Raw genomic sequence first — 27,136 nt, 5'->3', positions numbered from 1 at the left:
AATCCAAAGTGAAGATTTAACGACTCAAAAACTGGCTAAAACATGCCATTTTTTTATTAAATTAAAGATTCTATTGAATTTTTTGGAGGTGTTCGGATCACAGCGGCTCTCATCATCCTCGACAACTAATAAGGAATGGTGTTTCTCAGCAAATTGTGATTAATCGGAGAAAAAAACAGTTAATATTGGCTGGGCAACTCCTTCGCTAGTCATGATTTAAATCATCGTTAGTCTTTCATATTAAAAATTTACATATAATCTAAAAATTGTTTAGATTATGACATTAAAAAAAAAATTATTGTCATGATACATAAACCAAGATATTTTTAATCAAACCAATTATATGAATTAATGAAAGCAACATTCCAAATGGAAAGCCTATCATGTGAAATTCACATAATTAAAAGGTAAAATTGATGAAACCGGAAGCTTGAGATATACTTTTGTTTATTTAAATCTATTCCTTATTTTTATTTTTTGTAGTTGATCTCTGATACCATCACCTTATTTAAAGGTTAAAAGACAACAAAGTAAATATTGTAGTTACATAACTTTTTTTTATCTTGATAACAATTTATTTTCTTTTAAATTTGTTTTTCCTTATAACCGTGGTTGTGCTACTGCTCTCTCTCTCTCTCTGGCTATATATCGGCTGCACCTACTTATTCAGAAAAGCATCATTAAGTTCGGAACTTGGCTCCATAATGCAAATTCCTGACTTGGTTTTGTGCATAAGCAGATGCAAATCAATTATATGAATTAATTTCATTTCTTTACTATTTTACTTTAAGTGCTTCCGTCTCCTCGAGTTCAATACAAAAACCAGGTGTTTCATTTCTACCTCAGATTCCTGTTTGAAAATTTTGGCCACTGCTTTAGAGGTCAACGTTTTAGCTTCTGTTTTTTTTTTCAACTTTCTTTGTCTGAGAATTTCTTTATAGGCATCGATCTATTCCTTGGATACGTGATGTTCTTTGCTCTTCTTTTTTTCATTTAGTGAATACGTTAAGAAAGAGATTGTGGGGCAGAACTCAATGATTAGAAATGCTTTCATGGAAGCAAACACATATTTTTGTACACTGCATTAATTTGTTTACAATTCAGAGCAGAAGCATGGTACAACCCCAGATTATTTCTGGCATTCCTTGTCAGACATGTCATTACAGCAAAACCTTTCTCAGAGACCATGGGCAGTGGCATATGGATGTTCTCTCATTTGGGGGTGAAGGCCTGAGACATGGAAGCATTTTCAAGTATTAATTAGACGCTGTAAATTAGTCAAAAGAAAAATCTTGAAAAGGTCTCTTAAAACTTGAAATGCAATTCAATTGCAGTACTTACAGCAAAGATTGTAGCATGGCCAGGATCTGCAAGATGAGCAAAGAGATTGTCAATGGGGCCAGTGCCTGTGTATATAGCTTGGAACCAGGCACCCATCACAGCCAACATGGCCAACCTTCCATTCTTGATCTCCTTTGTCCTTAACTCCTTGATCTTCTCAGGAGAGCCTGTACCCCAACCAAGAGGGTCAAACCAGAGGCCACCTGGGTAACCCACATCAGTCCCTGTGAGCTTGTTGTTGGGAAAGATTGGGTCTTGGTTGACACACCCTGGCTTGATGATATCAGCCCATCTCCTCCCCTCAGCCCACCCTATGAAGATGAGCTCCACCACAAAGAGGGTGGTTTTGTCTGTGAAGTACTCCTGTTCTCCAGCACTGTACCATGAGGGGGTGTTGAGGATGCCTAACTTGGTCAGGAATTCAGGGATGAATATCCCAGTAGCACCCAGCATGGCCCATCTGCAGTGGACTAGTTCTGCTTGTTGGTTCCATCTCAGACTCTCTGGATCAGATCCTGCAAGTATTCATCTTCCAATTGTTTAGGTATTGTTCTCTTAACTGTCAAGAAATAGAAATTGGAAGAAAAAAGAGAGGATCACTACAAACTCACCAAGGCCAAGAGGATCGAATCCAAAGTCTCCTGGAAGGCTGCATACAAGGATACATGATTAAGATCAAACAAAACCCTGCAGTCAAGTATAAATGGTGGATAAAACTCTAGAGATGTACCTTCCATCAAGCCATTCTGGTGGTGTGCTGCCAGGAAACCAGAGAGGTCTATCAGGTGCGGCTGCCGCGTTCACGGAGAAGGCTCTTGCGGTCACTGGAGTTGCTGATTTTCTGTATTGCAGAGATCTTCCAGCTAGGAAAGAAGCCTTGGTTGCTGTCAAAGAATTCCCACTCTTATGTGAGCTGAAAAACAGATACACACAGATACACCTTTTGTGAGAAGAACCAGTTATATGGTAACTATATATATTTGATCGGTTTAGAGGTGAAAAATGCATGCCTGGAAGGGGAGACTGCCACAGCAGCCACAGCCGAAGAGGCACACGCGGACGCCATTTTTTAATCTCTCTCTCTCTCTCTCTCTCTCTTGCTTGCTTGCTAGTGTATAAGAATGTGAAGTAAGGTGCAAGGGATCTGCCTAGTTGTTTATGCATACAGGGGCTTATCCTGTGGGATGGGAAGAAAAGACTCTGATTGGCTAGCGTGGAGCCAAAATGGCAAAGCAGAATCTAGAGTTGGTTTCTCAGCCTCCCAAATTTGATGGTTATGCCGTTGTGATAAAACACTGCTAACTTCCAATGAAAATCTGCCACCTGTACAAGGATAAGGTCACCTTTGGGCGTTTGATTGCGCTGACAGCAGCAAACAGTGTTCCACCCATATCCCTGTAGCAGTGGTGTTCCAACTTCCCAGGCTCCAAGCACGTGGGACAAGCACCCCCGCAAAAAAAGGAAAAAGAGTGAAACGCCATGGACAAAAACTCAGCTTTTCTAGAACACCTCTATGCCCGACCAGCAGTTTCCAAGCATGTTTTACACAATTCTTTCCTAACAGTCAAATTGCCCATCAATTATGATATGGTGAAATATTTTTTCAATTTATGAGAATGAGGGCAAGGTGTGTTTTGGCGGGATGATCCGGTTCTGGAACACTACGGTCTCCACATAGATGTTGTGAAATGTGTTCCACACAGGACAAGTTGTGTTCTGCCCAGTTGCAAATGAGGGGCACAAGAGTCGCAACCTCGCTTGTTCGAGTGGCAAATGTTCTGCCACTCAAATGCACCCTAAGGGTGTGTTTGATCGCGTGTAGTGCGGGATGCTGCAAAAATCAAATTGCGGACATGCGGAATGGTGATTCCCCTCCCCCCATTATGTCAGGAATGGGACAGGGGAAACACCACTTAAAATTAAAAACACACACACAAACTGGGGTGGAAGGAGGGTCTAACCCCGACCCCCCCTCTCTCTCTCCTGTGTAGCGGCGAGGCAGCGAGACCTATGATTATAGGCCTGCTCTCTCTCTCTCTCTCTCTCTCTCTCTCTCTCTCCCGGGCCTTTTCTTCTTTCTTCCCATTCTTCATAGTTCCACTCTCTCTCTTCTTTCCTTGTCTCTTCCTTTCCCTTCTTAGTTCTTCATTTTTTTTTCTTTCCTCTCCCTATTTGATTAGGGTTTTGAATAAGAAAGTTCTTTGATTAGGGCTTTTTTATATCGGAAAATGATTATAGTAACCTTGTAAAATAGTGCATTCTCTTAAATGCCTCACAATTTGTTGAAAATCCTCTTCATATAAAAAATCTTCAATTTTAACTTTTTAAGACATTTTTGCCCCTCTGCAAATATGGTACGATCATCTTAAATCATTTTTTGTAAATGACACCTAAACTGTGTGAACCTCGTTTAACTAAACACTTCTCTGCAAATAAAGTACGAACTTCACAAATATAAGCTATCACATGAAATCGAATCACAAAAAACAAATAGAATAGGCAGTTGAAAATACAAAAATAACTAGAATCATGCAAGTGTTTTCCAGACATCTTTATAATATAAGATAAACAACAAAATTAGTGGCTAGAGGCATATCAAATTAAGAAAAAAATGGGGAAAAAACTCACATAGAAATAAATTAAATAAAAAAATAAGCTATTGAACATGCAAAGATAACTTGAGAACTATGCAATTGTTTCACAAAATAATTGTTTCATATCAATGCTTTAAAAAATAACTTATTCATGCCACTGATTCAATTGCTATAGAGAGCAAAAAATGTGCTTACAGAAATATCTCCTCGTTGATAATGTGTTGGACGCTCTAAAAATCAACAATGATGTGTTGCTACGTGACATAGATAAAGCCATTACGTTTTAAAATAGTTGCGACAAAAATTGGTTGGGGACCACAAAAACCTTAATTTCATGCTAAAATTGCCCTCAAATGCACTGACCTTTTGAAAATACGAAGCATCGCATTTAATGAGCATACAAAAGTTTACACATTTTTGGGACATTCACAAAAATGATTTGTGAAGATTATACAATATATGCGGACATAGATATTTAGATAAATGAGGTTTGCAGATATTGGAGACATTCTCACAAATTACTTGCGAAGGTCATATATATTTGTGGACGTAAGTATTTAGTTAAAGGAGGTTCATAGCTTTTTGGGATGTTCGGATAAATTATTTGTGAAGGTCGTATATATTTGCATATGTAGGCATTTAATTAAAGGACATTTGCAAATTTTTAGAAAAATTCGCATAAATTATTTGTGAAGGTCGTACTATATTTGCAAACATATGTTGGGAGTGTTTAGTTAAAGGAGGTTCGCCATTTTAGATGGTATTCACAAAAATTATTTGTAAATGTAGTATTGTATTTGCCGAAGTACATTGAGAGTGTTTATTTAAAATAGGTTCGCACATTTTGGGTGACATTTTCATAAATTATTTGTGAAGGTTGCATTATATTTGTGGACGTACGTTGTGAGTTTTTAATCAAAGGAAGTTCACACATTTTAAGTGACATTCACAAACATTATTTGTGAAGGTATACCATATTTGCAGATGTACGTCATGCGTATTTAGTAAAAAAAGGTTCACACATTTTGGTTAACATTTAAAAAAATGATTTGCGATGATCATACCATATTTGTGAAGAGGCAAAATTATCCTAAAAATTTGAAAATCAAAGAATTTGGATATGGGGGACGATTTTGACAAATTGTGAGGCATTTACGAAATCGTGTCATTTTGCAAGGACCATACAAATTTTCCATTTTTATATTTAATCTTATTAGGTTTTTTCATTGATTTGATTAGGGCTTTGAATCAAATATCTTTAATTAGGGCTTTTGATTTTTAATTTGATTAAAGTTTTTTTTTATTTGAGTTTCTTTATTAGGGATTTGAATCAAATATCTTTAATTAGGGTTTTTGATATTTAATTTGATTATAGTTTTTTTCTTTGATTAAGGTTTCAAGTCAAATTTTTATAATTATGACTTCTTATAATTAATTTGATTAGGGTTGTTTTTCTTTGATTAGGGTTTGAGTTAGGGTTTTTTATATTTAATTTTATGGTTTATTAATGGTTTCTTTGACTTTATGGTTTATTTTTCTTGTAGTTTAGGATTTTTTGGTGTATTATGCCTTATTTATGATTTATTTTCTTGCATTTTAGGGTTTTACAATTTATTTATGACTTTTGTATTTGTATATAAAGAAGTTTGAATTCTTATTTGTTTAAATTACCCAAAATTTAAACATTTTTTTCGTAATTGGATCCAATTTGAGATCCATAATCAGGGGATAAAATCCATAATTTTTTGATAAAATTTCATAGTTAGATCCAATAAGACACTAATTAAAGTATTTATGTATAAAAAACATCAATTCTTATTTTTTCTCAAATTACCCAAATTTTAAACATTTTTTGGTATTTATATCCAACCCAAGATCCATATCCAGGGTTAAATCCATAATAAACATGTTAAAACACTCATATGGCGAGACCGATTGAGTCGTACAATCTTAAACAAAGTTATTCAACCCATTATCTATATGTGTCCATGGTTATCCACATAGCGTAAAAATCAAACATCAAACACAAAGAACACAACTCCTTGTCCAGTCAAATCAAACATTGGATGTAGTACGGTTGTTACGAAACAAACAAAACATGTGTTGTGTGTTATGTTTTGTTGTTTCATTCAATCTTGGACAAACAATCAAACACACCCTAATAGGCCACCCTTCCTACATAGTAAATGCTCAACTACGAAGGACACCCACCAAACAAGTCACCTAGATGACCCTAGGGAGAATCTATCCCAGATAAAGCTAGGTTTCATCATCTTACCAAGCACTTCCCTAAGCACTTGGCAAACCGGGGCTGGCTTGGTGAAAATAATTTTTTTGTGATGCAAATATGGGATTTTGAAATTCATTAGGGGGTAATATATGCAAAGTTGTAGACTAACCAAATATTGTCAGTGGCATCTTAAGCATTGTTCTCAATATCGTATCATGCTTTGAATCGTTTTGAAAATGATTCAGGTGAATTGGCCAATCCTGATGCAATCAAACTGAATCAATGAACTTTAACTAGAAAATGATGTGTCATAAAATATTAAAATAATAAAAATGTTTTTGACTTTTTTAAATTAAAAAAAGTTGAATCATCTATGTACCATGTCAATTTCTGGTGGATACTATATGAATCGACAAACCGATACTGACAACATTAGTCATGAGGTCTACATAGTATAATAGGCTTCATCAGCATTATGTGCACTGAACATGCTTGTTAATCTTTGTTTGTTCCTTGTTGAAGTTCTATATGTAACGCCCCAAATTTTCACACCCTATTTAAAGTAGATTTATTTAATAAATAAGAGCTTTGCATCAAGATTGGTGTTAAGTATTGATCAATAAGGGTTTCTTGTTAAAATCTAATCGTATAAATGGTCATATTTGGGTTTGGATTGGATCCGATGTGATCCAAGGGCAAAACCATAATTTTTGGGCAAGGGATATGCTTGAAATTTTTTCAAAAAGGTGAAGGGCTATTTTGTCATGAGACATGTTACGGTTTTGTTTAAAATTTTTGGTTTTATGGGGAATGGCAGATTGGTAAATAAAGGCTAACATAAGGGCAAAATCAGTATAAGTGGGGCATGGTTGGTAATAAAATTGATGTGAGGGTAATTAGATATTTTAGACAAGGGCAACTGCCATTAACCCATATAGCTCAACCCCCACCGTTTAACCTTCTTTGGACACTTAAGCTCATGTAATCATGAGACTTAATATCATTTTTTTGCTAATCTCTCTCTCTCTCCATTCATGTATACACTCTCTCTCTTCATCTTTCTCTCCCTTTCATTCTCGTCTCATACTTGCTGAGATCCCTCTCCTATATGCTTGCATTTTTCTTCCTTTTACTCTTCTTCCATTTATGTTCAAGATTTGGCGGAGGGCCTTTCTAGGAATGAAGGAATACTAAAGTGTGATACCAACAAAACTTGATAGATTTACAGTTTTATTTTGAGTAAAATATGATTTATTGGGTGATTAATCGAGGTATGATCCTGTACTCCACGTTTTTGCTTGCTAGTGTGCAACATGTACGTAAGAAAGTGGGTGTTTGAAATTTGAAATCAGGTTGTATTTCGATGATACTAGCATAAATATGAGAATGTGATTGTAACGTCCGTAAAAAATCCAACATTTTTAAAACTTTCTCAAACCCAAAATTTTGAGAAAAAATTAAATCCTTTTTATTTATTAAAAAAATTTACATGATTTTTGAAAGTAATATGTTAATAAGTTCATCTGTAGCCACATTCTAACCGTTCCAAATATTAGACGACCCACCTGAGTGCAAGCACAAGTCTATATTAGCCTCCCAGTATCAGATTCAATACGAAACCATTCATAGATACAACTTGATTGAGGTTATTACTTTAAGGACCTTTACACATAGAAAAATGTAGAAAATAAAATTTATTTAAGGTTTAAGACAATTAAAGAGTTACATACAGATTTAAAATTTCTAAATCATAAGCATAATATTGCATAAGTGAAAAACAAAATTAAAAAATACTCTCATTCCAAAATATTATAAATTTTCAAACATAAAGATCCAGACATAACAAAGTTAAATTGTTACACGTTTATAACTATAAAAAATTGTTTAGATCCTTTAGAGATCGTAATAGGTAGTAGTGGAGCCTTCAGTCGCACAACAATCTGCACTTCGCTTCAGTCATCCATGAGGTTATCTATAATATTGTAGGGCATCAACCACTTGCCCATAGAAAACTCAAAACTAAACTTGGAGAATGCGCATCAAGTTTGTAATGATACAATCAAAATGCGATTCTCATCATTTTAAAAAAATGAGGGTAAAGAAAATCCACATCAAAACATGTACATAACATTCAATCACATTTATCATCATTTATTCCATGACATTCATAATTGCGTAAGTTGTATGCATAAAACTCAAACTCACATTCATTCTCATTCATGGCATTAAACATTATATTTATTCATATCCATGATAGGTGTTTGCATAAATGAATGAGAATACACAATTCAAAGCATGCTTCAAAGTGAAATAAAATATGACAATCCATAAAAATATAAACTTTCACGTTTTCTATCCCCAAAAAGCACATACTCATGTCCAACTCATGATTATGATATGCATTATCTAAATTATTAATTCTTATGTCCATTCTTAGAACATTAATGCACATTTGCATTCAGATATATAAGGAACAAACCCTGATTTAACCTTTCCTGTGTGTCTCACACACACAAGCACCTTACGTGCAACAAACAAGCTTGTGACTTGTATCAACAAGTCATCACAAGACTATAAACATGTGTTTTTCATTTACATGTGAAATTTATATGCAATGACATATGCAAACCTTAGTAGTTTCTACATGTTCACATCTATATATTTATGCATATGATAGCAGTGATTCTAAAAATTCTAATTCATTGTTTATCTTGTTTATTCAAACTTATTTGATACAAAATATGATATATACATCTTGAAATAATGTAGGAGTATTTATTATTCTATATATTTTATTTGCCCTCCTATGACTTAACTGATTCTTTCTCAAGCGATTCAACCCTGCAATGCAGCAGTTGGTAGAACGAACCCACGGTCCCAGTTCTTAGCCTACGCCAAACCAAAATTACCAGCGAAAAATCAGACATGCATCCCTAACTCTGCAAAGCTGTGGTACTACTACCTAGGACTCATTGGTAGACTTGTCCCCTAACCTCCGTGGGACAGGGATAAGAGGTGCCTTCCACCCTAAAAAACTTAATATGTCCTACGAGGCTTGTATTGCCCTTTCCTTTCTTAGGAAGACAAGAGATTGGGACATACCCAACCATCTTAGAGAGCCCAGCTTCATCAGTGCCTCAAATGGACCTATGATCAGGGTTATCTTTATTATTAAGTCATAGGTCACATTTAAATATTATTTTATCGCAGAATAACCCTCTCATGCCCTTATGCATGATATTAACAGTTCATGCCCTCTTGCATGACTAAACAATTTATGCCATATGCATGACTTAATCTTATATGCCTTCATGCATGTACATGACATCATCATAGTTACATTCATGCACGATCCTGTCATGTCATGATTTATTCTACACATGCTATCATGCATGGTCCATTTCTAATATGCTTTTATATATGATATCAATTACAACATGCCTCATGCATAGCTCTTTTAGATGTGTTTTTATGCATGAATATGTCATAGATAATTCAATTTCTCATGCTTAATATATGTCACATCATAATTAACATACAAACATGATACATGTTAGAACGTATTCATGTTCTCACACATGATTCATTCATTTCAAAGCATACATTCAGAATTCATACTTTACATATGTGACATGCTTTACTAAATTATCATTTCATACAAGCACTCACAATAGACATGTCAATCACATCAATTATGTAATGTTCATTTCACATAATGCATGGTCAAACATATACCTGCAGTAAACACATTCCATATTTCACTATTCAAAATCACGCCGAGCATGATTTCCTGAACCATAACAAGAAAATCACTTCTATTTTTATATATTCAAATCATGCGCAACATGATTTTTGAACTACAGTCACAATAATCTTACATATCCACAACTAGGTGGCGTGTGTGCATATACCAGTGTGGCATACAAACACTTTAATTCTCATACATTCAAATCATACTCAGCATAATTTCCAAACTATAGTCACAACAATCTTAGATATCCACAACTAGGTTGCATGTGTGAGCAGAAAAGTGTTGCATACAATAAAAGTAAATTCAAGGTATGATGAAGTTACACCACATATCTATCATGGGTATACACCTGATTTGCAATTTGCATTATTTTCAATACATGACTTTTCTAACCGTAAGTGATACTTAGTAATACGTATCATTTATTTAACCTTTTTCGTACCTATATTTAAATCAACATAGTGCAATATATATCTATATCTATCTATCTATATATATATATATACAACTTTAAACATTTTTACTATTTCTACTAAACTATTAAATTCATCTAAGTACATTCCATTTGCAAACATAAACTATGCACATGTAGGTGCGAAGACCGCACCTGCGATGAACATGTTAACATGGTTAACTACGTACATTTGCGCACTCTCAAGTGCATGTTCATGATGCAAACTATAAAATCAACAATATATCTATAACATGTATAATTTTGAAAGTCAGTTTCAAACATGCATACATGATATTTAAAAATCTTTTTTAAACTCTGTTAGAAACCACATTCAATTATGGAATTCGGTCTCACATAGGCATTTCACCGAACACTTAGCGAGCAGTGAAATTCTCAAGACATATTCAAATTTCAAAAACTCTACAACATGCTTATCAGTGTTAATGCATTACACTAATCTTGCTCATAACCAAAATCAATGCAATTGCTAATTTAATTTAGGCAAAACTATCAAATTATGCATTTCTACACTTAATTTTCTGAAGATGCACTACGTTATGATTCTTATGCAATAAAATGTTAAAACACACTAGATTAAACCAAACAACAAAAATCTATATTCTACAAATTTAGTTTAAGAATCCTACATTTGCGATACAATGAAAAAAGTAGCAAAACTTGAAAACCAAAAAGTCTCGCAAAAACTGCAACAAATTTGTCGAATAGGTAAAACACCGAATACTTGGTGTGTGACATGCAACACCAAGTAAAATCACTAGAATAGGGTCCACTGGGTGTCCCCTCACAACAAGAGAGTGCTATAGTGATGCACACATAAATAGTAAATTCATCATAATATGTTTTCCGTATACGAACGACAAAATTTACAATATTAATCGATAACCCAATTGGCAAAAACCAGAAAATAATATACTAAAAAGTCCAAAACAAGATTAAACAGCTGCGTGAAACATCTCCATAGGTCTGCATGCTGTCCAAAATGCCACCACAGCGATGACACAAAAATTCAGGCACATGATTCCAAAGAAAAAATAGTATTTTCTTGAAATCCAAACCAAAACAGGAAAAAATATGAAAAAATGCTAGCTAAGAGAAAGATACACTTGCTGTCATGGCTGACAGAGATGTTGACAACAACCCAGCATGGTTCCCAATGCTAGGAATTAGGCATGCAAAAAAAAAAAAACATTTTCAATGAAATTTTTGCTAGAACATAAATAAACTAACATAAAATCAACAATAAAAACAAACTAACATAGAATACGTACCTCAACACAACAATAGGCGTGGGAATGATCTCAATCTGCTGGGCACCAATCCCTATGTAGGGAAACACACATAAAAACCCAAATAAGCCTTAATTAGGCAAATCGGCTAGTAAAATCTACTTTAAGAACGATGAAATAAGAAATAAAAAGGAGATGAGGTATAAAAAATTTACCTAATTACACCAAGTATGGGAAAAGTGGGCATGAAGATGCTGGGACACAATTTTGCATGCAACAATGGCACAAGGAAACCAAAGAACCTTCAAATCAGTAAATCGGCTAATCATAAACTCACAAAAAATTAGAAAATCAGGGAAAATAAGGAAAATAAGGAGAAGGAATGGTGGTCCTCATGCAAACTTGCAGAAGGAGGTTCTTTGGTGAGCAAGAGGAGGCAACTGGTGGTCGTGCACAGGGGGTGACTCAGGTGGTTGCCGAAAAGGTGGTGGTGTCGGGCAGTGGCCGGTGAACAAATCAGAAGGGGGATTCTACCCTTTTTGGGAAGTGGAAGACAAGATAGAGGTTGATCGGGCTTTTCTGAGGATGTGGCTTCAAGTCATCATTAGATCACAAAAAAGGAGGAAATGGTGAGAGGCGGGCACGAAGGACAGGGTTTTGGGAGGGGTCAGCTGCATAAGAAAGGGGCATAAGGGTGAGGGTGTTTCGACTGAATGAAATTAGGGGAAAGGAGGAGATAGTAAAAGGTTTTTTCTCTCTCTTACATGAACAAACCAAACCGAGTCTCAAATCGGGTCTGGTTTGGTCCCAAACCAAATGACATAAAAAAATAAAAGTAAAAAACCTAAACCTAGTTAACTAATGAAAATTTATTTTTAAACAACCTTTGTTTTAAAACAAAGCTATGATAAAAAATAAAATATAATATTTATTTTATTGCATAAAATCCATAAAATTTTATGTTCGGATCGATCTATTTGATTCCAACCCGTATAGAGTTCGGGTCCATTATAAAATCCCCATTTTTTTTCCAAAATAGTTTCTTATATTTTATTTGCATTAATTAATCATACTAATTTAAAATAGTTCATGGTTTTGGGATTTTCTAAAATCTTAATTTATTGATTAAAATATTTGCCAACAATTATTTTATGACCAAAATACCGTTTTTAAGATTTTTTTTCAAAAATCATTAAAATGTATCTAGTTAAGTTCAAAACACTTTAAAACACCTTAATGAGTTATGACTCACTAAAATAATTAGTTCTAATGATAATTTAAATACTTTAACAGTAGTTTGTCTTAAATAATTGTTGAAATAACTACTTTTCCCTTATTGACCTAAAATGAGTAATTGAGCGTGTACAATACCAATATTTACAAAATTAAAAGTAGAAATACATTTCAAATTCAATAATAAAGTTGAATTCTTTATTTATTAATAATCCTAAAAAATTATAGGTTTTACAATGATTTTCTACGTAGTTTAAGATTTTAGCATATTAAACCATGATTCTGAAAGACCTATGTCTACAATGTTTTTGGTTTTTAAAAATTGATATATATTTGGTGGTTCACCAAGGGACCTGGTTTGTGTTGAGCTGCACGAGTATGTAAGCTTGCATGTGTGAGGTGATGCATATGAATGTGTTCATGCTCTTTTTCTTCAGTTATAGCTGGAAGGTTGTTATTATGTCATAGTGCAAGTGCGGCATATATATGATTTTGCTTGCTTGTGGTTGGTATTTCAAGTGTGACAATACCTAACAGTGGTGTCTATGTGAGCACATATTTATATTGCAAGGTTGACAATACATAGATGATTGCCTAAGACATGAGCATATATGTTAGATTTGGGGTATTGACCCTGAGTGTGGCTTGTGTGGGCATCGGCCCCTGGTACCAAGAGGGTAATATATGTTGCATAATGAATTAATATTTTAATAACAAGCTATACTAAATAATTATTTATGCTTGTCGAGTTTTCTTGTGGCTTGAGGCAATTTGTTAGATATGAACAAGCACACACCAACTTCGTGGAAATTTTTATGGGACAGTTGAGCGAGTTGCTATCATTTGGATTTAAGGGATCTGTTCTCCACCACGAGGCTTAGAGAACACTGAACTCTGATACTCGAAACGAAGGTAGAGCTATTGCAGTATGCATAGTAGTGCAATATGTTGACTACATGAAGAGGGATAAGGTCTTGGACTCTGGGTCCAAGGGAGAGTGATGCCTTGACAAAGGATTTTGAACTTTGGTGCAAGCATCATAGTGACTATCGAGAATTTTATAAATGAAATAGATTAATGAACACCCCTTGACTGGCCCAATGGTGTACAATTTTCTTGAAAGTGGTGCTCCTATGGAGGTAATCAGGATCATAATAATAAATGTGCGTGAAGCATAGCATGTAATGCAATAATAATTAAATGAAAATATTTAATAAAATATTCATGCATGTAGGTAGACATAGCATGTGTTTGTGGGCTTGGTGTATAGGCACCTAAGGGTCGACTTGTCCTAAGTTGGGAGTCGATACCCCAAAGTTTTTTCTTGTGCGTGGTAGTTGCTAGGATCAGAGGTCGACACCTTTGTGAGAGGTTGACTCACAATATGTTTTGTTTGGCAGGAGGGTTGACCCTTGAATTGGGTGACCCTTCTTTTGTTAAGTTGGTGAGTCTTTTGAGCCGAGGGTCGACTCTTGAATTGAGGGAGTCGATTTCTCCTTGTATTAGTTAGTGGTTCAGTTCGATTGAGGGCCGACCATTGAGTTGGGAGGGTCGACTTTTGTTTGTGTTAGTCAGTGGCTCAGTTGCATTAAGGGTTGACGCCTGAGTTGAGAGGGTCAACTCCTCTTCTGTGGTATATTATGTTATGTTCTTAGGGTCAACCCCTGGGATTTGCAGGGTTGACTCCTCCTTGTTCGTTTAGAGTGAGTTAGCTACAATTGAGGGTCAACTCCTCTTGAGTTTTTTTTTCTTGGTGTTCTCGTTGACCTACGAGTCAAACCCAGTGTGAAGCAGGTCAACTCTTTTTTGTTCAACATTATTGGTTCAATTTTGAGGATTGACTCCTATGTAGGCAAGGTCAACTCCTTTGATTTTCTTCTCTTGTGGGTGAGTTAACTTGAAAGTTGACTTCTGGTTGTGAAGGATCAACTCTTTCTATGTTGGGACCCGAGTTTTGGTCATGATGGGCTTTCTGATCGTAGATGCTTGTGAAGCTTGTCTTGTGATCCATGTTGAGTGTTGGATCATACTGAGACATGTGTTGTCTCACCCCACTACTTGAATTGTTATTCAGAAGATGTCTTGGCAGAATGAATCAGCGAAGAGCATTGACCTCAGCAGATTTTTGAACAACAGACATGGGATTGCTTCTGGGAATTGTTCTATGAATTTAAATCCTAGTTTGAAAAACTGCATTAAAAAAGTAGTTTTAAAATAAGAACAATCTTCCATTGTGTTTTTGAAAAAGTCAAATTAAAAAAAAGAAAGCAGTAAAATTTTTACCTTAATTATCTTGGTGTTTACACTATATGGATTCTAACTCCGCCTGTGTAGTTATACACTGCCGGTCCCAAGCCCGGATAAAGGAGGAGGGTTGCGGTAGGCCTGTGACAGCCAGCATAAAAACTTTGTCATATCCTATGAAAATGAACCAATATGAGAATTTCGTTGGGGCGTTCCCTACTGAGCGACGCGCTGTACTCTCTAGGCCCGGAGGCAGTGATAAATGTGCAAGGGTTGCTAGGTCGTCGCCCAGAAGCGACGCGTCACACCGGCGCCCGGGTGTGGTGTCAAATAGGCAAGGGTTCCCTCACTTTGTTGGACGGGTGGGGGTAAAGAAGTTAGTCCAAGACCATAAAATTAGGTTAGCCACTTGGAACATAGGGTCTTTAAATGGTAAGTTGGTAGAGTTAGTAGATGTTATGTGTAGGAGAAAGATTGATATTTTATGTCTTCAAGAGACCAAATGGGTAGGTGAGAAAGCTAAAGTGATAGAACCTTGGGGATATAAGATTTGGTATACAGGAATAAATAGGAATAGGAATGGAGTAGGGATTGTTATGAGTCGTCAGTTTATAGATAATGTAGTTGAGGTCCGTAGGAAGGGTGATAGAATTTTACTTATTAAATTAGTATTAGGTACGGATATTATTAATATTATTAGTGTTTATGCACCTCAAGTAGGTTTATATGATTCCATTAAGCATCAATTTTGGGAAGATTTAGATGGAGTAGTACAAGAGACATCTTATGGAGAAAAGCTTTTCATCGGCGGTGACCTTAATGGACATGTAGGCATTAGTAGGGATGGATTTGAGAATATCCATGGAGGCTATGGTATAGGAGAAAGAAATGAAAGTGGAGAAAGGATTTTAGATTTTTGTTTGTCCTATGATATGATCTTAGCAAACACTTGGTTTAGGAAGAGGGAGTCTCACCTAGTAACATTTAAAAGTGGGGTTAATACGAGTCAGATAGATTTTTTCCTACTTAGAAAGAGAGATAGGGGTTGTTGCATCGATTGTAAGGTTATACCAGGAGAAAGTGTAGCTACACAACATAGAGTCTTAATTTTAGATCTTAGAATTAGACAATGCCGCAAAAGGGATAGACATAGGATAGATCCTAGAATTAAGTGGTGGGCACTGAAAGGAGCTAAACAAGGAATGTTTGTAGAGCAGGTAGTTAAGGAAGTTGATTGGTGTCTCGAGGAGGATTCAGAATCAATGTGGAATAAGATAGCGGGTGGTATGAGAAAAGTAGCTAAGGAGGTATTGGGTGAGTCTAAAGGCGGTGCACCACTAGGTAAGGATACATCATGGTGGAATGAGGATGTCAAATTAGCTATTAAGGTTAAAAGAGAGTGTTATAGAAATCTAAGTAAGAGTCGCGATAATGAGAATTTGGAGAAGTATATGATAGCAAAGAAGGAAGCTAAAAAAGTTGTTCGAAACGCGAGGGCTAAGGTATATAAGGAGGTTTATGACAAGTTGGATACCAAAGAAGGCGAGAAGGATATTTATAGGCTTGCAAAGATGAGAGATAGGAAATCGAAGGATTTGGGTATGATTAGATGTATCAAAGATGAAACGCAAAGGGTTTTAGTCAAAGATGAGGAGATTAAGGAGAGATGGAAAGATTATTTTGATAAGCTATTTAATGATAGTCATGCTCAAGATCTTGGAGACTTCTCCATTCCTTTTCATGAGATAAATCGTGACTTCATGCGCAAGATTCAAAAGAAAGAAATTGCAGAGGCTTTGAAGAAAATGAAATCAAGAAGGGCAGTTGGCCCAGATGGTATACCTATCGAGGCTTGGAAATGCTTGAAAGAGAAAGGTTTAGAATGGTTGACAAATCTTTTTAACTTGATTTGGCGAACAAATAAGATGCCTAATGAGTGGAGGAAGAGTACTTTGGTGCCTTTATATAAGAATAAGGGTGATATACAAGATTGCACAAACTATCGTGGTATAAAACTCATGAGTCATACTATGAAACTTTGGGAGAGGGTGATTGAGTCTAGGTTGAGGAAGGTTGTCATGATATCGGAGAATCAATTTGGTTTTATGCCTGGAAGATCAACCATGGAAGCTATACATCTTCTTAGACAACTTATTGAAAGATATAGAGAGAGGAACAAAGATTTACATATGGTTTTTATTGATTTAGAGAAGGCATACGATAGAGTACCTAGGGACGTTCTCTGGTGGACAATGATGAAGAAAGGTGTTTCTCTCAAGTACATTAGTATAATTAAAGATATGTATGAAGGAGTAGTAACCAATGTCCGCACTTGTGGAGGGGTGACAACCAATTTTCCGATAACGATTGGGTTACATCAAGGATCTGCTTTAAGCCCTTTCTTATTTGCGATAGTGATGGATGAGCTTACGAGATCAATTCAAGAAAATGTACCGTGGTGTATGTTGTTTGCTGATGATATTGTTTTGATTGATGAGTCTAGAGCTGGGGTTAATGCTAAGTTAGAATTATGGAGACAGACATTGGAAGCTAGAGGTTTTAAGTTGAGTGAGAGTGAGACTGAATATATGGAATGTCGGTTTAGTAAGCAACGAAGTAGTGATGGGAGTGTAGTGAAGCTTGGTGAGCAAGATATACCGGTGAATGATTATTTCAAATATTTGGGATCCATCATTCAAAAGTATGGAGAAATTGATGGAGATGTAAATCATAGGATAAAGGTTGGGTGGATGAAATGGAAAAGTGCTACTGGAGTGCTGTGCGATCGTAGAATGCCATTGCGGTTGAAGGGAAAGTTTTATAGGACGACTATTAGACCCGCTTTACTATATGGTACAGAATGTTGGGCTGCCAAGAGACATCATATTCAAAAAATGAGTGTAGCTGAGATGCGGATGCTTAGATGGATGTGTGGAAATACAATAAAAGATAAGATTCGGAACGAAGAGATACGTAAGAAGGTAGGTGTTGCACCCATTGAAAATAAGATGCGAGAGAATCGTTTACGGTGGTTTGGACATATTCGGCGAAGGCCTAATGATGCTCTAGTTAGAAGGTTGGAGAAATGGGAAAATATATTAGTTAAAAGAGGTCGGGGTAGGCCTAGGAAGACTTGGATGGAGATGATAGGAAAGGATATGAATGCTTTGAACCTCACCGAGGACATGGCGTTGGATAGAAATGATTGGAGGAAAAGGATTCATGTGGAAGACCCAAAATGAATTTCTTTTTTGGTTCATATCGCTGACCCCAATTGTTTTGGGATGAAGGCGTAGTTGTTGTTGTTGTTACACTATATGGATTCTATAACAGCTGTTGTTTTCAAAATCATGAATGGCCTACCCAAAATCAGGCTTGGTTTTTTATAGGATGTCTTACAAAATGCTTCATAGATTTTGAAGCTGGTGCTCAGATATGGAATCGTTCAGGAAATTGACCAAAGTTAGACTGATCCACTTTAAGATTGGCCTAGTTCTGTCGACTCAGCCTTTGAGTGGAGTTAGGTGACCTACAAGCGGAAAATGACAATTAAAATGATCTCTTGGATCTCATATTTCTTGCCCACATTACATATGGTACCTTTATCCACTACTAAACATTTTATCAATTGGCCTCTAAGATTAAAGAATAATGGAAAATTACCTGTTGGCCGGATCCCTGGGTTAAACTTAAGCAGCAGAAACCCTGGAGCATTTGCTTTGACTTCTAACAACCGATATATGGATTTAAATCGGCCAATTCAGGTTGAATCATCCCTTATTTTAATATTTATTATTTTTAATTTTTTGTTTAAATTAAGAAAACTAAAAGTGAATGATTTGAAGCCTGAATCAGCCAATTCTCTAGATTAACGATATTAAAAACATTGATAACAATACTGCGCTAAAATAAGGACTCTTGAATGGAAGCACATAAGAACTCTTGAATGGAAAGCGAATAGATGTAATTCTAGTTTTTTCAGAAAATGGTAAGATCGTTGGCACAAAAAGAATAGGTTGATCCATATCATTTTGAATTGGATCTGCTTCCTCTTCTATTTTGTATTTTCTTTTCTATTTTAACAATACCGAGTCAAGTTCTCCTATGTTGAACAAAGTTTTCTTTATGTAAAACCTGATCAATTTAGATCAAGAAAATCATATGGATTTTATAAAACCATGTGTTGTCTTGAATCCACAGTCTTTTGATTAGAGCAATTGACAATGGAATCTAGTTTTTCTCATTAGTTCCATATCCATAATAGTGCAAAAAGAAGTGCCAAAACTTGCCTATTAATGGCCAAATGTTGCAGTAGAATAATAAATTAACTAATTTTCTTCAATTGCATGATAATCAGAAGACAAGATTATGATTATTGACCTTCAAATCAAACAACTCTTTTTCCTCCCAAAAGACCTACGAAAGAGTTTTCAAAAGTGACCACCACGAAAAAACATAGAATAGAGATGAACTCCAAGCACACCACTGCTCCTCTGGGTGCATGTAGTTCTGCATGATAGTACCAAAACCATCCCATGATATTGTTGGGTTTTCCTCTTTTGTGTGTTCCATTGATTCGTTGCACATTCTGTATCATTGCAGAATTCTAAGCACGACGCTTGAACTTCTCAAGGATGATTTGAAGTATTCACTGGATAGCGATTTGTAGAAGTCCTCTCAACTGAATGACGATTCAACTGTTCAGAGTTTGAGGTTCAACAATTTGTCGATGACGATTTGTGGTATCGTTGGATAGCGATTTGTGGTATCATTGGATAGCGATTTGTGGTATCGTGCTTCAGGAACATCGTAAGTGGTGCAAGACGTTTAGTCTTTCGCATTTAATGTGGGTCTCATCCTCTATTTAAGGGATGGATGAGAGAGAGATCAGAGTAGCACAACAGAGCAAAAGAAAAAGGCAAAAGAGAGAGAAAAACTCTTTTAGGGCACCAAAAGGGTGTGGAGAGAACAAAGCAAGAAGTGCTGCTGCACTTCTTTCATAACAGCCTCGTGGAGCTGGTTCTTCAGATCATTTGTTCTTTGTTCTTTGTTCTTCATTGAGGTATATCCTCTTTGTTCATTTTGTTACACCTTTGTGTGTTTGTAAGGTATATGCCTTTTGGCCACTTTGTAATCTTTGTTTGAAAATAGTGGAAGGTGTTGACCTTTCGATCGCCATGGACGTACCTCATCTTGAGGGAACCACGTAAATCTTTGTGTGTTTTTGTTTCTACTGTTGGTTTTTATTTTTTTTATTTTCTTCCACTGTCATCGTTGTATTGCCTACATCGATTCACACTTGTGGGAAAGCCAATTTTTTCCAACATCTGGTATCAAAGCCTTGGTTCATATATTTGTGTGTGTGAAGTCATGGAGAACAACGTCGATCGTAGTATTAGTTTGAATGGCACAAACTGGATGACCTGGAAAACTAAAATGGAAGATCTCTTAGTTTATAAAGATTTGGATAGACCAATTGAGGGTGTCAGCAGCAAACCAGAAGAGATGAAAGATGACGAATGAAGAAAGTTAGATCAAAAGGCGATCAATTTCATTTGGCAATGGATATATGACAATGTCTTTCATCATGTATCCACAAAAACTTCGACGCATGGTCTTTGGACCAAACTAGAAAGCCTTTACGATAGAAAGACGACCGTAAATAAGACTTTTCTATTTTGAAAGCTTGTAAACCTCAAGTATAAAGAGGGCGACTCTATTGCAGGGCATTCAAATAAGATCAAAAGCATTGTGAATCAGTTGGCCACAATGAAAATCACTTTTAATGATGAGTTGCAAGCTTTATTGCTCCTTAGTTCCCTTCCTGAGAGTTGGGAAACCTTGGTGGTCACAGTCAGTAACTCTGCACCTGATGAAACAGTAACGATGAGCCAAGTTACTAGCAGTCTGTTGAATGAAGAGACCAGAAGAAAGTCATCAGGTCCTTCTACCTCTGAGGTGCTTGTGATTAAAAATCAGGGGAGTAGGAATAAGTGCAAGGCTCCACACTACCGTGACAAATCCACATGCCACTCACACTCGAGCTCAAAGAAAGACGTCGAGTGTTATTATTGCCACAAGAAGGGGCATATAAAGCAGGAGTGCAAGAAGCTAAAGTTCAAGGAGCAGAGCAAAGAGAAAAGCTTAGAAGAAAAGCAGGGTGCCACAATCGTAGTCACAGATGGAGAGCTCATGGTTGTCTGTGATGGCATCAACATAAATTTGATCGGTCAAGAGACTGATTGAGTAATTGACTCTGGAGCTTCATTTCATGTTACCTCGCGGGCTGATTTTTTCACTTCCTACTCGCAAGGTAATTTTGGTAATGCCAAATGAGAAATGAAGATGTGTCAAAAATTGTTGGCATAGGTGAAATTTGTTTGTAAATAAGCGTTGGTTGCAAATTCTTGCTGAAAGATGTGAGGCATGTACCAAACATCCATCTGAATCTGATCTCTGCCGAAAAGTTGGATGATGAGGGCTACAACAACACTTTCAGTGATGAAAGGTGGAAGTTAGCTAAAGGATCCTTGGTGGTAGCTAGAGGAACAAAGACATGTTCCCTTTACACTTTATAAGCAAAGATCTGCAAGAGTATTGTGAATACTGTGGAGAATGACTCATCCACAAAGTTATGACACAGAAGGCTCAGACATATGAGCGAGAAGGGACTGTAAGTCCTAATTCAGAAAGAGCTCCTGACGGGTGCAACAGGTACATCTTTAGAACCTCGCGTTCATTGCTTCCATGGCAAACAAAACATAGTTTCCTTCCATAGAAGTATTGCATCTAGAAAATCTCATGTTCTAGATCTCATACATTCTGATGTGTGTGGACCTTTGAAGGTCAAGACACTTGGTGGTGCATTGTACTTTATGACTTTCATTGATGATCACTCTAGGAAAGTCTGGGCTTATACACTGAGAACTAAAGACTAAGTTCTAGATGTATTCAAGCATTTTCAGACCATGGCTGAAAGAAAAACTGGCAGACAATTGAAGTGTGTTCGCTCAGATAATAGTGGCGAATACATTAGGCCTTTTGATCAGTATTGCACCAATCATGGCATCAAGCATAAAAGAACTGTGAGGATGACACCTCAACAAAATGGGGTTGTTGAGAGAATGAATCACACAATTCTTGAGAGAGTCAGATGTTTGCTGTCACACTCAAAATTGCCAAGATCTTTCTAGGGTGAGGCAATTAGAACAACAGCTGATCTTATCAACTTGTCTCCTTCTATTCCCTTGAAGGAAGATGTTCTAGAGAAAGTTTGGACAGGGAAAGAACCTTTCTATGGACACTTAAAAGTGTTCAGCTGCAGAGCATTTGTTCATATTTCGAAGGAAGAGAGGTCCAAGCTTGATCCAAAAGCCAAGCAGTGCATATTCTTTGGCTATAGACATGAAGAATTTGGCTACAGACTATATGACCCTGTTGATAAGAAGGTGGTTAGAAGTCGAGATGTTGTCTTCTTGTAAGATCAGACATTGAAGACATTGGAGAGACTGAGCCATCAGAGGCCAGTGCAAGTGATCTTATTGATATAGATCCCCTTGATACATCGGTTGTTCAAGATTTTATAAAGGAGATGCCACCTCCTCATGATGATGCAGAGCAAGAAAGGGCTGAGTCAAAAATTGAGGGGGAGCCAATACCCCAAGATTCACTTTCTCAGACTCCTATAAGGAAGTCCACTAGAGAAAAACAACCATCCAAGAAATATTCATCGAATGAGTATGTGATGATTACAGATCATGGTGAGCCAGAAATTTTTAAAGAAGTTTTGGAGGGTGAAAACCGAACTGAGTGGCTTAAGGCAATGAAAGAGAAAATGAATTCATTGCATGAGAATCACACATTTGATCTGGTAAAAACACCTAAAGGGAAAAAGTTGTTGAAGAACAAGAGGGCCTTCAGGCATAAGACTGATGAGAATGATTCTCAACCCAAATTCAAGGCACGACTTATCGTGAAGGGTTTTGCTTAAAAAAAGGGAGTTGACTTTGATGAGATCTTCTCACCAGTTGTGAAGATGTCCTTCATTCGAACTGTGCTCGGTATAGCTGCAAGCATGAACTTAGAAGTTGAGCAGCTTGATGTGAAAACTGCATTTCTGCATGGTGACTTGGAAGAAGAAATTTATATGGAGCAACCTGAGGGCTTCATTGACAAGGGTAAAAAGCACATAATCTACAAGCTGAAGAAGAACTTATATGGATTGAAACAAAAACCGAGGCAGTGGTACAAAAAATTTGATTCTTTTATGACTGAGCATAAATATTCAAGAACCTCTACAGACCATTGTGTGTTTGTGAAGAAATTTTCAGATGGTAATTTTACCATTCTCTTGCTTTATGTGGATGATATGCTGATTGTGGGCCAATATATCAGCAGGATAAGCAAGCTAAAGTTAGAGCTGAGTGAGACCTTTGCCATGAAAGATTTAGGTCCAGCAAAGCAGATTCTTGAGATGAGAATCGTTTGTGATAGATCACATGGGCTAACCTGGTTATCTTAAGAGAAGTATATCAGAAAGGTTCTTGAGAGGTTCAACATGGACAAAGCAAAGCCTGTTAATTGTCCACTTGCAGGTCATTTCAAACTTAGCTCAAGTCAATGTCCTATAAATGATGAAGAAGAAATCGAGATGCAAAAAATTTTCTATGCTTTGACAGTAGGTTCTTTGATGTATGCTATGGTCTGTACTCAACCAGACATAGCTTTTGCTGTTGGAGTTGTTAATCAATTTCTGTCAAATCCAGGAAAGGAACACTAGGCAATAGTGAAATGGATTCTGAGGTATCTTCATAGCACTTTGAAGTTGAGTCTGTGCTTTAGAAAGGGTGAACCTATTCTTGATGAGTTCATAAATTCTGACATGGCTAGTGATGTAGACAGTAAAAAGTCTACTTTTGGGTATTTGATTACTTTTGCAGGGGGAGCAGTTGCATGGCAGTCAAAATTACAGAGATATGTAGCTCTCTCCACTACAGAAGCTGAGTTCATCGCCATTACAGAAGACAATAAGGAATTGTTGTGGGTGAAGAAATTCTTACAAAAGTTGAGCTTGAAGCAAGAAGAGTATGTTCTTCACTGTGATAGCCAAAGTGCAATTCATTTGAGTAAGAATTTCTCGTTTAATTCAAGATAAAAACATATCGATGTTCGATGCCACTCGATTCGAGATGTCTTGAATGAAAAATTACTGCAACTGAAGAAAGTTCATACTGATGACAATACATCAGATATGCTGACCAAGTCATTGCCCAAGGACAAACATGAGAAGTGTCGATTCCTAGCATGAATGGAAGAAGCTTCCATATAAGTCGGGAAGGGGGAGAATTGTTGGGTTTCCCTTCTTTGTAGGTTTCATTGGTTTGTTGCACATTTTGTATCGCTGCAGAATTCCAAGCATGATGCTTGAACTTCTCGAGGACGATTTGGAGTATTCGTTGGATAGTGATTTATAGAAGTCCTCTCAGCTGAATGACAATTCAGTTGTTCAGAGTTTGAGGTTTAGCGATTTGCCGATGACGATTTGTGGTATCACTGGATAGCGATTTGTGGTATCGCTGGATGACGATTTGTGGTATCACTTGATAGCGATTTGTAGTATCGCTGGATAGCGATTTGTGATAAAGCGCTTTAGGCGCATTGTAAGTGGTGCAAGACGTTTAGTCTTTCACATTTAATGCGGGTCTCGTCCTCTATTTAAGGGATGAATGAGAGAGAGATCAGAGTAGCGCAACAGAGCAAAAGAAAAAGGTAGAAGAGAAAGAAAAAATCTTTTAGGGCACCAAAAGGGTGTAGAGAAAACAAAGCAAGAAGTGTTGCTGCACTTCTTTCAGGACAACCTTGTGAAACTGGTTCTTCAGATCGTTCGTTCTTTATTCTTCAGTGAGGTATATCCTCTTTGTTCATTTCGTTACACCTTTGTGTGTTTGTAAGGCGTATGCCTTTTGACCACTTTGTAATCTTCGTTTGAAGATAGTGGAAGGTACTGACCTATCGGTCACTGTGGACATACCTCTTCTTGAGGGAACCACGTAAATCTTTGTGTGTTTTTGTTTCCGCTATTGGTTTTTATTTTTTTTGTATTTTCTTCCACTGTCATCCTTGTATTGCCTCCATCCATTCACACTTGTGGGAAAGCCAATTTTTCCCAACCTATATGAATGTCAATAACCATAAACACCATTTATGGGATGGCTATCTCACTGTCTTTAGCACACCACGTTGAACTTTTCCCAGCATCCGTTTCTTAAAGAGACCTCCAAGTCATCAGATAATCCAAAGCGTTGCACTCTATTTCTCTGACTTAAAAAATAGTCACCATTATACATAAATGAAAGTCATCTCACACAAACCTTTCTATCTTGCTGTTGCTATTAGCTATCGTTATATAGTTACTAATTGATATTCGAAATTGCATGACGGACAATTAATTAATACAATTTCAAGCAAAAAATCAGCTACTGTACAACAACAGGATTGGAGGTGAAGTCAGCTGGCATTAAGAGCATCCAGTTGCTTTTGAAGATCTTCAAGATCAAATGAGACGGGGACTGCCGCTGATGTTGCTGATGGATGATGAAAATCATCAGCATCTGGAAGCTCGCGTGCAAGACCATCTGGAAGAGTATCTGCGGTGGTAGTTGTTGTTGTTGCTATTAGCTATCGTTATATAGTTACTAATTGATATTCGAAATTGCATGACGAACAATTAATTAATACAATTCCAAGCAAAAAATCGGCTACTGTACAACATCAGGATTGGAGGTGAAGTCAACTGGCATTAAGAGCATCCAGTTGCTTTTGAAGATCTTCAAGATCAAATGAGATGGGGACTGCCGCTGATGTTGCTGATGGATGATGAAAATCATTAGCATCTGGAAGCTCGCGTGCAAGACCATCTGGAAGAGTATCTGCGGTGGTAGTTGTTGCTATTGCTATTAGCTATCGTTATATAGTTACGAATTGATATTCAAAATTGCATGAGGGACAATTAATTAATACAATTCCAAGCAAAAAATCAGCTACTGTACAACATCAGGATTGGAGGTGAAGTCAGCTGGCATTAAGAGGATCCAATTGCTTTTGAAGATCTTCAAGATCAAATGAGATGGGGACTGCCGCTGATGTTGCTGATGGATGATGAAAATCATCAGCATCTGGAAGCTCGCGTGCAAGACCATCTGGAAGAGTATCTGCGGTGGTAGTTGTTGCTGTTGCTATTAGCTATCGTTATATAGTTACTAATTGATATTCGAAATTGCATGACAGACAATTAATTAATACAATTCCAAGCAAAAAATCAGCTACTGTACAACATCAGGATTGGAAGTGAAGTCAGCTGGCATTAAGAGCATCCAGTTGCTTTTGAAGATCTTCAAGATCAAATGAGACGGGGACTGCCGCTGATGTTGCTGATGGATGATGAAAATCATCAGCATCTGGAAGCTCGTGTGCAAGACCATCTGGAAGAGTATCTGCGGTGGTAGTTGTTGCTGTTGCTATTAGCTATCGTTATATAGTTACTAATTGATATTCGAAATTGCATGACGGACAATTAATTAATACAATTCCAAGCAAAAAATCAGCTACTGTACAACATCAGGATTGGAGGTGAAGTCAGCTGGCATTAAGAGCATCCAGTTGCTTTTGAAGATCTTCAAGATCAAATGAGATGGGGACTGCCGCTGATGTTGCTGATGGATGATGAAAATCATCAGCATCTGGAAGCTCGCGTGCAAGACCATCTGGAAGAGTATCTGCGGCGGTAGTTGTTGCTCAAATGTATATATATATATATATATATATATATATATATATATATATATATATATACAAACACGCATTACAAAGACAAAATTTGGTACATAGAAGATGAAATAGTTAGAGATGTTGTCCAAAGCACATGAACACAGGCATTAATGCAGAAAACAAGAAACACCAAATCTCAAGTGGATTCATCCAGCAGAATCAAGTTTGCATAACGCCAGCTACCAAAGCTCAAACTTGCAACTTTTCACATCTAGT

The 27,136-nt window shown here is 36.7% G+C and overlaps 1 protein-coding gene across 1 annotated transcript; it reads right to left on the bottom strand.

Annotated features, from left to right (window-relative positions):
* Nucleotides 1–1,038: 1,038 nt before the first annotated feature.
* On the bottom strand, nucleotides 1,039–2,605 carry LOC149811454 (chlorophyll a-b binding protein, chloroplastic-like). Its single transcript, XM_089993089.1, has 5 exons — nucleotides 2,352–2,605; nucleotides 2,072–2,254; nucleotides 1,953–1,990; nucleotides 1,342–1,856; nucleotides 1,039–1,230 (listed from the first exon to the last, which is right to left on the bottom strand). The coding sequence occupies exons 1-5, from the start codon at nucleotides 2,405–2,407 to the stop codon at nucleotides 1,213–1,215; spliced, it is 810 nt and encodes a 269-aa protein (XP_089849215.1). The 5' UTR covers nucleotides 2,408–2,605; the 3' UTR covers nucleotides 1,039–1,212.
* Nucleotides 2,606–27,136: the final 24,531 nt, after the last annotated feature.

Source organism: Nuphar pumila, chromosome 17 (assembly GCF_984573655.1).
Source record: "Nuphar pumila chromosome 17, dmNupPumi1.hap1.1, whole genome shotgun sequence".
Lineage (NCBI taxonomy): Eukaryota > Viridiplantae > Streptophyta > Magnoliopsida > Nymphaeales > Nymphaeaceae > Nuphar > Nuphar pumila.
This window is presented reverse-complemented; position numbering and strand designations above follow the sequence as displayed.